Source organism: Opisthorchis viverrini (genome assembly GCF_000715545.1).
Source record: "Opisthorchis viverrini unplaced genomic scaffold opera_v5_293, whole genome shotgun sequence".
In the NCBI taxonomy this organism is placed as follows: domain Eukaryota; kingdom Metazoa; phylum Platyhelminthes; class Trematoda; order Opisthorchiida; family Opisthorchiidae; genus Opisthorchis; species Opisthorchis viverrini.
Genome location: NW_008751951.1, coordinates 213,227 through 225,472, shown reverse-complemented (window position 1 = coordinate 225,472; position 12,246 = coordinate 213,227). Strand labels below are relative to the sequence as shown.

The following is a 12,246-nucleotide window of genomic DNA, read 5'->3' as shown; positions in this document are numbered from 1 at the left end:
TATATATATATATGTAAAACTGAACGAATACGCAAGTCGAATGAAACACGCCAAAATTTTCTGAACAAGTTTGCGCAAATGAGTTACAACATAATTTTTTGCCATAAATCATAAACAGTCACCTTGCCTCGAACCCAAGCTTAGACGTAGTTGTGCGTGCCTTGACATGGCTATGTTACGCTGAAATTCTCAGCAAAATTTTCATCTTTAAAAACCAGCCTTAAAGTGCTACAGCTGTGTCAGCGATGTTACCGTTGAGCGTGCTGACTAGTAGCCTGTCGGCTTCCAGCGTCAACTCGAGACAGTGCAGCCTTGGGTTTTACAGATGGTTCCATCTGTCCACCTTTAGGCAGGAGTAGTTCAGATTTGAAAACTCTACACAATCTATTGGATCGAAATGATGAAAATATGTGGAAGTGACGACGCTACCGTCGTCAGGGCAACCAAAATTTATTCGTTTCCTATTTGGTGGCGTAGCGCGTTGGTGACTACCGTAGAAAAAACTACTTACAAATGATAAAAAGCAATCTCGTTCTGGTGACATTCTTCCTTCACCTTCTTGTTCGGACAGATGAAAGTCTGTCGAGGAGCTTGATTCTCTCGATGGGCTTTGATCACGGGCTGTCAGCACCGACAGATTAGCTGGTGCGAAGGGCGGATTCGAAGCCGAGCTTAAAAGCGCGATACCTTCATCATCACGAGATGAGTAGAATACCTGGTGTGAAGAATCCCCTCCCAAACTTTGGGAAGCACCACTCAACCTACGCAGGAGCACCGAGTTTCCGTCTTCCGACTCAGGAGTAAAAGTCTGTGCACTGACGCAGGTATGGGAATCGTAACTGTTCTGCGCACAGAATTCATTACTCTCTGAGGCATTCGCCTCCAGAAGGCTGCGTAGTGTGGGTAACCCGGCATTCAACGCATTTGGGGGGAGGCCCAACGTGGATCCACGTTCGAAAACAGGTTTATCATTCCTTAAATAAGTGGAATCCGAGAGATGGTTTTCAACCAACTTTTGCCTTTTCGATAATGACGTGTCAAGCAGGTCGTCGGGAGTAAAAGACGTTTCTGAAGACATATCACTGTTCCTGAACGTAAAATCTGGGAAAATCGAAGATTCGAAAATCGTCGGGTTGAGTGGATGGTGTGATATCGGCATTGACGGAAGCCTCCCCAAGAACTCCTCATTTGCGTGACCAGTATTGTACACACAGTGATTCACCGGCACGGAACCTGACATGGTCGTACAGGAAGGAAATCCTGAAGAAATAGAAACGACTGAACAGAAACTTACCCATCGATACTTCTGAGTTTACAGGTTGTGAGACAGTTTGACCATCAGGATAAATTGCAGGTTGAAGATTTGTGTGCTGTCCATTAGCAGGAACATACAGATCACCAGCGGTCGTGACAGATACTTGTCCCAGCGGTTCCGAATGCTCGCCTTCATGGCCAGATGTGATTAAACATGGATTAGTTCCAGCGGTTTGGAAATCGGAGGATGGTCTTTCCAGTCCACCTTCAGATGACTGACTTGGAGCTGTCCCACGGACAACATTATCTGTTGTACGGAAATCAAGTTCAGACATCTGTGACGTACCAAAGGTAGGCAATTCGAAAATTCCCCGGGCAGTGTCGATCAACTCATCAGTAAGGGAGAACTGAGCATAGCCAGACATAGACATAACATCACGGGTGTGTGCATCAAACTGTGACATTTGGGGGTTCCTGCCGGCCTCCCCCAAAGTAACTGGTGGTATAGTACCAACAAAAATGCCATCGTTGGGGAGTTCATGCATTTCGGAACCTAAAACAGGAAAACAGTGGTCGAGGTTAAACACAGAAGTAGCACTAAGTAGGCCTGAGTTGGGCATGAAAAACACCACTCTCTTCGGCAAGCGATGGCTAGGCAGACGCAACACATGTCCCAACCGACACAGCTTCTGGCGCTGGGCACATTCTTCAATGGAAGTTCCTGTCGCGCAACCGGAAACTCACATTCGAATTGCCTCGTTACGAATTATCCGATACAAATCTACATGGGTTATCGTTCTCAGACAACGATTGTCGAACAACTGAAGACGTCTCAGTTCCGCTGGGTACAAAGTGCACACCAAAAGACGGGATGAGTTTGGTCAGTTCTTGTGCCTCCACCTTCTCTTTGAACATGAGACCGATGTGATCTGCATACTACAGACCGTCGCATGCTACTTGAACAATGTGATTTCGAACACCTTTCAGTGTTCTTCTCATGATTTCACCGATCACAAAGTTAAACACGAATGGAGATAGTGGGCATCCCTGACGGACACCACTTTGTTTACGGAAGTTTTTCGAGAGTTCGCCGGAAGCCTGGGAATACAAAGAGCTTATTATGTTCGCGAATTTCCAAAGCATTCCCTGATGGGTAAGCGCGTCAAGCAGAACAGACCGGTCAACCGAGTCAAAAGTGCCTTCGAAATCCAGGAACACTAGCATTGTGGGTTGCTTATACGTATGGCGTTGTTCTAGCACCTGACGGATTGTTAAGCTTTAGTCAACGCAATCCCTACCAGGCCGGAATCCCGCCTGCTACTCTCGAGTCAGTGTCTCACGAGCCATCATAAGGAGACGAAGCACAGATGACGCCAACAGTCTCGTTACGACCGCATTCAAGCTGATCCGGTGTCACACTCACTTCGAGCCCCGTTTTTGAAAATGGGCGCTATCACCGACTTTCCCCAGTTGTCTGTAACATACTCCTTTTCCCAAATGCAAGCAAACAGATCGGGCAAGCGAAGAATGAGGACTTCACCCCTATCTTTGAACAGTTCGAGTGGGAAGCGTTTGCAGAAGCCTGCCTTAACTTAAACGCCCTGGTGTATGCAGCAAGTATGGCGACCCGGGTGATGGCACCACGAGACGGTCGACATGTTATGGGTTTATTCGTATATAGGCAGTTCACGGCTGCTCGTGGGATGAGATGCTGCCAGGGCGCCAAGACCTAGAGAGGAGCATGATTAGGGTCCTCAACAAGGCCTCCATAAAAAAGCCTGATCACAAGGCAGAAGTATTTCGCTGGAAATGCAAGTAAATTACCATTTTTACGGAACACGTCGCCACACATGTTCCAACCCACAACCTGGAGAACCAGGATAGAGTGTTGGTCAGATCTCTAACCATTGACCAACCTGGTACGGGAGACTGCGAGTGTCGTGCAGACACTCCCATCCCAGTATGGCTCAGTGGGTCGCCGAGGTACACAAACCGTCGCACCACAGTATGGTTATCTCTTCGTGACATTCACCCATCTTATCCCCTTCCTGCCACATTTAACGGCCACTATTCTCTGGATTACGGTCATAAACACATCAGTCTTGCATTCAAAGGAATGAATGACAGCGCACTACCGCCCATTTCTGCCGCTCGCCATCCATATCTTATGGATTTCAATACCCAAACTCTGAAGTGAATTGGTCAGGAAGCTACTCTCACTGAATTCTTGACACTTTGTTATCAAATATTAGCTGAACTTTCGAAACCCAAACACAAGATTTATGTGCGGAATCCTAAAATACGGCACCTTCGTTGTCAAGGTTCTACCACCGATGGAATTTTAGGCGACTGAAACTACTGCAGCGGGTTGTGAAGCTGCTAGCATTGTGCTCTCGAGCTGAGGCTTCTTCACTCAACTGGGTCCCCATAAATAACTGTCCTTGTGCTGTCCGTTTAGCAACTTCCATAAGGAACCACACAAACCGGGATAATATCCGTTGTGTCTCATTTCCGCATATACTTTGAACTACGGTCACTCTGCTATTTAACACGAAAAAGTCAGAAACTGCACCTATCATTGGTGATGCTGAACACAAGCGGGACGTCCCAGTTCACCAGAGGTGTGATTTGCTGACCCGTTCATCTCAGGATGTCATGACGGTGATGATCGCCTTTCGCGGCTTTCCACTGGTCATCAACCGTCTTTCCGTAGTACTGGATTCAGATATAGCGGGCGCTCTTGCGCTTTCCGGCTCTCTCTCTCCCACTAATGGATAATCGTGGATACAGAGTGGCTACACAGTATCTAGTCTTGACTGTCTGTCTTCCTGTGCTACTTACGTTAATTCATACTACGCTATTGTCCAGGGTAAATCTTCGAGGAGCTCCCATTGAAGACCGAGGAATCAAACTCCTTACTTGACAACCGAAAACCTTCCTGACACGCAATGTTATCAAATTGGCCTGTGCGAATCCTTTAAAGCCTCATCCTCAAGAGTAGTCAATGGCATTAACGGCGAAATAAGCATCGCCATTCGTACGTCACAGAACCCGACATGCAGCTTTTATAAATCATTCGATGCCTAACTGCCATGCCACCCGAAGGGAACACGAGCGCTGGGATTCTGCCAGAGTGCCCAAGCCTAAACAGGGGAAGTCGAAAGGTAGAGGCTAGGTTCGAACCACGGACCTTCCGGTCAGTGAATTCGCGCCCTAACCACTGAGTCATCTCGCCCATTCAGCCGTGCATACAAACACAGCCTGGGCAACGACTCAGGATACGAGTTGCCCAGTTACATTGACGACCAAATAAACCCGGATTGCACAAAAGTCAGACTTTTCTCCATTCGAGACGCCATAGTCCCTCGAACGCTGAGCATAATTCATTCAGATGAGTAGCTGAACTTAATTTCAAGCACGGCCTGTGTCCATAGAAGAAGCTGGGTGAATTAAAGATCTATAGAAAAGGAGGCTATTGCGTCTTGGAACGTTCCGAAAACTTTTCAACTGATACGCAAAGGAAGGCCAGAAAAAAATTGTTGGACTATCAAGGGATTATCAAGGATAATATTGGAAATTTGATATGAGATGTACCAGGACCCTGATCACTGGGCTAAATATTTTGAACAACGGTTCAGTTTGCCGTCTGCTCGTGTACCCATGTCTTTCATTCTCAAGTCGAGCTGCGAGTTTAGACTCATCATTAGTTTCTGAAGTAATAATGTCTTTCTTTGTAGAAGCGCCATCGGACCGCCCGGCTGGATTAGTCCCCATTAGCGTTGCTCAAAGACGGTGGTGAATCTTCGTGTTTTATCTAGATCAGGTTACTGAAACTAATTTTCGAACAAGCCTGCGTTCCAATCAACTATTGTATCATTATTCAAAAAAGGTGTCCGGAGCGACTACTCCAACCATACTCACTCCACTTGTGTGCTTCATACTATTATATGGATCAGAAATGTGGTCGTTGCGCACTGAGAACGTCAAAAGACTTTCAGTGTTTGGCTATCAATGTCTTCGGAGCATTGCCCGAGTCTGATGGGAACACCGGATCAGCAATGCTGAAGTACGTCGGATGGTATTCGGAAGAAATAACTCACCCTCGATAGATAAACTGATCACACAGCATCGTGCTGCGAATGCCAGTCGACCGACTTCCCCGAAGGGTTCTGTTTGCAGAACCACGTGATGTATGGAAACGAGTCAGAGGCGATCAAACAATGGCTTGGCAGCAAAGTATAAATGCCATTACCAGCGAACTCGGTCGCACTGGTCATTGCCGTCTTCCTGGATGTGGACCCCTAGACGGACCACATCAATGGTTGGAGACAATGTCAGACATGGTCCAGTCCAGCGCCCTCAAAGGCGCTCTTTCATCCAGGCTATTGCCTTCAATGCATAGCTTCCTTCTCAACCCCCTTCCTTGACAGCCACTGACAGTGCTGTATTTACGCACGAATTTATCAGCTCCCACTTTCAATGCGCAGCTATCTACCCCATCTCCCCAAATCATCGGTGAACGAAAATGTGGCAGCTACAACCACTGTATGACAAGTACGCGGTTCTTACAGCTGACAGTGATGATGATGATGAGCGTGTCAAATAACTTTGATAACACCACGACATCTGGACCCGAATGAGACGGAAGTCGGCGAGCGCCAGGCAGAATTTGGAACAAGTAACGAGTACATTGGCCACAACTTTATATTGCGTCAATTGTAAGCAGCGTCATGCAGATTGGCAATCAAACGTGGTCTTCAGCAAGGTGCATAGGTTGACCTTCTCACAAAGTTGATCAACGAGGAAAGTCAGCAAAGTTTGAGCTTTTGAGCTATCTATTCTCATACTTCAGGTCGCATTGGGGTTTACAATGAGTTGCTCCAAAGTTTCCCCATAACTATTGGCGTCCGCCAGGGATGTCTCCTCTTCATTTTTTCAATTGTGTCATCGACAGCATCCTCTCCAAGCAGAATCACACCCGGAGAGTAATTCCACAGATTACGCAGATATCACTGTCCCGTTATGTGACGCCCATGCATCTACGGAACCTGCCATTGACAGAATACCGGAAGTGGCCTCCCGTTTCGGTATGAAATTTCCACCTTCAAAGTGAAAACTCTTATTATAGGACTTCTCACTCCCATGTACCTCATGTACTTCAAACTCCAGAATGAGCAGCTTCAATTTATTGATAGGTTCACTCATCCTGAAAGCGGCATACGTCGAAACTGCGACAGTGCGCACATCACCAAAACACCAGTAATATTTGCCAACTTACGTCATCTTTAGCGAAAGAAACAAGTACTGAGGTTAAAGCGCTGCGTTTGAAAAATACCGCGAGGACAGTCTCATTTTATGGCTGTAAAACTTTGCCTTAATAATCTGAAGATTTAAACCGTTTCCAGATATTTGATCATCGACGCAGAAATTAAGTGGCCGCAGTATGTACATAATGAAGCGGTTCGCGAGAGAATGCTTGGTAACACATCGGATTCGCTCAAGCAGCAGGTAAAATTACCGGGGAATGTATTACATGTGCCGGACAACAGCCCATCAAATTCTTGTTTGCCACTCAGAACTTTGGTTGGGGAAACGTTTGCTAACTCGAGATAGCTCAGTGATGAGTGCGCGAACTTACCAACCGGAAGGTCCGAAGGTCCTGTTCAAATCCAAACCCTGCATGTCGACTGCTAACCTCCAAGCTTGAACAACCTGTCGGCATCTCAGTCTTCGTGCTTCCTTTGAGTGGCAGGGTAGCTAAGCACCGGAAGCGTTACAGATGAAGGGCAGATTCTGACAAAGTAGCGAAAAATGAAGGTGGTCATTGAGCGTAGTGCGAGGTTCACATCTTTGTGCATAGATTCCACACAATTATCCAGGCACGTGGTTGAGAATCCTCTGAAGTGATACCACGCAGCCGACCCAGTGGAGAGCTTGCTGTCACTTCCTAGTAACAATGCGCAACTAATCCTTGTGGTTTTTTTGTGTTGTGTTTACGTTGCTGGGTGTTTGTGTGTTTGGGTGAATCCAGCTAACAGTGTATTAAGGTAACATGATGCTCAGATGTTTTTGTCATAACGGGTTTGAAATGAGTCCTCTCGGATGCTCCCTCCAGAGGAACGGTTTTTATAATAGGTCCTCATCCATTCCCTTCCATTTCACCCCTTACTAGAGCCTTCTTTCATGGATGCATGGCAGGCAAACACCAGTTCCGACTGGTGGTGTACTTCCATCTGTGTTGCTATTATGATGACGGAAATGGAAAGTGAAAGGACTTATCTTGTCAGACTTTAAATCTGCCTTACAAAGTTACCCGACTCGGACAAATGGACAGTGGATTTCTCCGAGATCAACAGATCTTACTGCTGGCAGAAAAGCCATAAATACTGGCGAACACGACAGCGCACACAGATCTATCAAACGCTGTATGATCAAGACCACGACGGCCAAGTGGACTGCAAAGGCCGAGGACGTGAAGAAAGTCCTTGCTGGAGGGGAGAACCGCGCCCTAATTCAACTGACGCAATCAACTGATCACGAGGTGTCAACGAAAAGACTTGCATTCAGGATGCAACCGAAATTTACTCGCAAAATCTTGAGCGATTCATCAAAAACTTCAGAAAGTTTTCTTATCCTCCTTCAAAAACGGTTCTGGAAGAAGCCAAAGAGCATGTACAGATGGCTGTGGTTAGAGCGGAAGGTCCGTGGTTCGAACCCAACCTATGCCCCTCGACTTCCCCTGTCCAGGCTTGGGAAACCTGACAGTATCCCAGCCCTCGTGCTTCCTTTGGGTGGCATGGCAGCGATGCACAGAAAGGGTATTGCAACTGGACGATTACCTTTTGTTTAATTTCACCTGCATAGAAAAATAGACACCAGCCCTTCAACACTAACAAAAATCTAGAATGACATCAATTCTAAAACACGACGAGGCAGCACACACACACCAGGTCACGTCTCACAGTCATAAGAAAAACGGCCGGTCGTAGACTTACACACATGTCCCTTGAGATTTATGATGTGCAGTTTTTAAGACAACATAACCTCGGATCGATTTGAAAAAGGCAGTTAGAATAACGTTGCGGGATGAATTAATTCCGTGAACAATGACCACGCCACTGGCGCCGAAAACTATCCATGGATTACAAGCCATTTGGTCGAGACGGAAATTAACTCCTCATTCCAAATCATAGCACGAAACAGTCGTCCACACAGACTAAAGTTCCCCGAGGTAGTACTGATTAATCGATTCAGGCCTGCATGCGCGTTCAGAAAGACCTGAAAATCACTCTAAGACTACCTTGGCTTTATTGAACGGCCACGTAACAATCTGTTCCATATAAACCAAGCAAACAACCCTGTATTTTTCTCCATTTTATACGCATTGCGGCAGGCAAGGTTGTACGAAACGAAATCACCCTGCAGCATGGTTGCTCTCATCGCCTTGCTCAAATATTCCGTTTTACCTCTATTTACCTCAAATTGTCAAACGGCGAGTCGAGCCTAAGGGATTTGTGTACTTACTTCATGTCACCAAGACAGCTTCCAGTGAACATAAGGCGCTTCATAACTTCGAGCGCCTCTCCCTGGATTGTGAGTTGTGTCATTAGGTAATAAAAGCCCAGAAGCACATTCCAGAAGGACGAAATGACTTTGGTTAGTTCATCCAAAATCACCTGCCCCCTCTTCTCTTCTCAGAGAGGGAGCGGTTCCATGAGAAGCCTCAGCTGTCCTTCCCGATAAAGAAAGTGTGCATCGAATTGCGATTAGTAGTGATATACTTTGGGTTGAGCGTTGTTTCTACCAGTTTTTCAATTCAGTTGGAGATTCGGTTTTGCGGATTTCGGCGGCTTGACTATATTGTCGTCCCCAAAGTGAACTCAAACGACTGATTCTTTCTTCTTCGCTGTATGTATTTCCTCTCGTTAATAAGTGCTGGGAACGGCAGTCAACTCTCAAACCACTTGTAATGGCCTCTTACGAGCGCGGCCATTTAAAATATGTGGTTTACATTGATGAATGAAGATGGATGGTTGTGTGGCGTTGGACCCTTGTCCTGCGCGTCAAACCCACACTTCCATTTGCGACCATGATCAGGATCCCGTAGAACCGCGATTCTACGAAGGCAAGGCAATTTACAAGGGAAGATGGGAAGAAACCCCGTGAGCCGAAGCTCAGTAAGCAAGGCCACTCATCCCAAATACTTCCGCCGAACCCATCCGAAATTGCGGCCACACTTCCATTGCGACCATGATCAGGATCCCGTAGAACCGCGATTCTACGAAGGCAAGGCAATTTACAAGGGAAGATGGGAAGAAACCCCGTGAGCCGAAGCTCAGTAAGCAAGGCCACTCATCCCAAATACTTCCGCCGAACCCATCCGAAATTGCGGACCTCGTGCATTGCAATAGCACACTTTCGGATCCTCACGTGGTGCTTCAGGCCGCTGAGCTTACGTAAGCATGGTTTTATTGCTGGGGGGCGTTAGCCCTGAGAGATTGAACATTTCTGCTCTATATTTAGTATACAGAAATACGAAGCTCCGTAATTTTTGGTTATACCACATGTGGGTTTGTAGCGACCCAGTCACCCACATACTTGACTGTTCAACTCAACCGCTCACTGGATCGCGAGGCTTGTCTATTTTTTCATACGCACAAACACGTCGCATTAAGCTGACTCATCGAACATCGATTGTCTGCACCGCCTAGTCAGAGTAGCAACCAATCATGTGCCGACGCGCCCACATACACGCACTGGGACCTGCATAAAGGCAAACCGAACCCAGTCATGACACACAGACTCGCGCGCGCGCAGGGAGCAGGACGTCAACCTCTCCACAAGTTCACGGACAATCATGGAACACGTGTAGCAGCCAAACTGCGGAGAAAACACGTTACCGCCGTCCGGACTTTCACCAAGGAACTCTCACATACGATAAGTTCCTTTTTGACTTGCTCCCATTTTACATTGTATTCATTTTTATACGTGCCGCAACCACACTAAAAAAACTTCTATTAGTGCACAGGTTTTTGATCCATCCTGGAGTGACCATCAGATTGTGGGAGCACTGTGGGACAAAAATACTCCGAAGAAAAAGCATCAGGGCCAAGAGGAACGGAAAGTGTTCCGATTCAGTGTGAAGAACCCCTATCTTCGCAAGTAGGAAGAAGCCTACTCAGTCCTACGCCGATCATAAAGCCGACCTACGAATAGCAATCGGGCGCTTTAGTTACGTGAAAGGAAATTAGAAGGAAATTCTTGAGCCGAAGCGCAGTAATCGAAGATATACGTCACCAGTACTTACTCGGAAAACAACAAACTACGGGCCCCGCACAACACAGCACGCCTTGGCTCGTGATACCGCACGCTTTAAAAATCCGCGCAAGTTAGTTTAGGAAAATTGATTCAATGGGTAATTTCAGTGCACGCAAGCAAGTAGCCCGAAGCTGGCTGCCGCGGACCGGAGATTTGTGTGTGGCTGAAATCATAAAAAATATCTGACCTTCATCAGTAGTGGTGTTGGGTTCGACGAGGTTCACAACCTTCACAGAAAGACTAGGTCGTTATCGGAAACGAGATAGCCCACCGTTTGTGCCCCGTTAGTAGGAAATAGCGTCATGAGACAGCTGAACAATGTAGATTCATCCCGGGAAACTTTGTCGGCTGTTGCGGCAACACAGCGTTCATAGTTTGCTGTCCAAATTTCAGCGAGCACTCAAGCCGCTCACTCCACGGAGACGTCAGACCTGGGATATTACCTTTCAACGAGTAAGACGATCGGAGCATGTTAGTAGATGTATGGCGTCCATGTAGCCAAGGTTAAACTGGGGACTGGGTTCTATGAAATTGTCCAAGGTGCTAGTCGTATGAAAGTTTATTTCAGTGCTTTGAACGTGCAAATGCCGGTCGACGGAGGAGGTCTGTTGTTCGGCCAAACTAAGTGTTAGGTGACAAGCCGAACGCGAGCACGGGCGCAACGGTGTAGAAGACCTTGCATGATCTCATGACGCATATACGCAACCGTGGACTATAGGATCAGCCCATTCCTTGTAGCCGTTACATCTGCCTGCGGCCACTTTGTTGAGGCTATTCATGACGTTCGTTCGCGCCAGCGGCTAGAAGCACAATGCATTTTTCTGCAAAACCCCTGCAGCCGAAATAAAAACTTTAACGTCAAAATGTTGCACTTCTTTGCATATATGCGTAGACTGAAAACCCCCTCATCTGCCGTCATTTTTTGCGATTTGTTTTAGTCGATGTCTTTTGAAAATTATTGGCGCACATTCGGCTTTGAACTTCGTCTTTTATGGCTTTGGAAGTGGCTTTCGTTGAGAAATTTGTGGGTGTATCCTTTTATCCTTCACGGCATTTGAGAACACCTTAAATGAATACATGAAGGATAACTTTGTGATATTTGTGCGTTCATCTAGTAATCAAAGCACCAACACTATTTTGCGTTACGAATGCGTGCAATACAAATGCAGCAGGCGCCCTCCAAGACCAACGGAAAGCCGTGGAATCCAAAGAAGCTAGTAAGCCGAGCGTATTTTCTAATAAAAAAAAGTACGCGAAACACCAGCTGTCCAGTGCGGTTTTTGTCTACGGAGGCAAAGGAACCAACTGGCAGTGACCTCTTGCTTTCTGGAAAACAACCACAAACTCAAAGTTTCTGTACGATCGGCTTCCAGTCAGTCGACACCTAACCGAAGACGAGTTGGGCTCATGCCAGGCCCTGCTGAGATATGGAACGCGTCATCTGAGGTGCGGCAGTTTGTGGCGGATGAATTCGGAAAGTTTCTTACAACTAAGGACACACACAACTACCGCCGGAAGTGTCGACCGGCTATGTTGAGTAGGTGCCGAATTGTTGGGTTTTAATGTAGCAGATGATATGCTTTTGGTCCTGGCAAAACTTCGGGAGACCGGACGCGTCCTTGTGTGTCAGGGAGAGGAAGGTCACTATAGCCACATATGTTTCTCCCGATGGCA

At 46.9% G+C, this 12,246-nt stretch overlaps 1 protein-coding gene across 1 annotated transcript in view; it reads right to left on the bottom strand.

The window, feature by feature from the left end:
• The window catches only part of T265_14926 (hypothetical protein), a gene marked incomplete at both ends in the record, with an annotated part of 43,272 nt that extends 41,465 nt beyond the window's left edge, over positions 1-1,807 (bottom strand). The window contains 2 exons of the mRNA XM_009175804.1: positions 512-1,260; positions 1,295-1,807. Of these exons, the coding sequence (XP_009174068.1) occupies positions 512-1,260; positions 1,295-1,799 (1,254 nt within the window). The remainder of the gene's footprint in view (positions 1-511; positions 1,261-1,294) is intronic.
• Between the last annotated feature and the right edge of the window lie 10,439 nt (positions 1,808-12,246).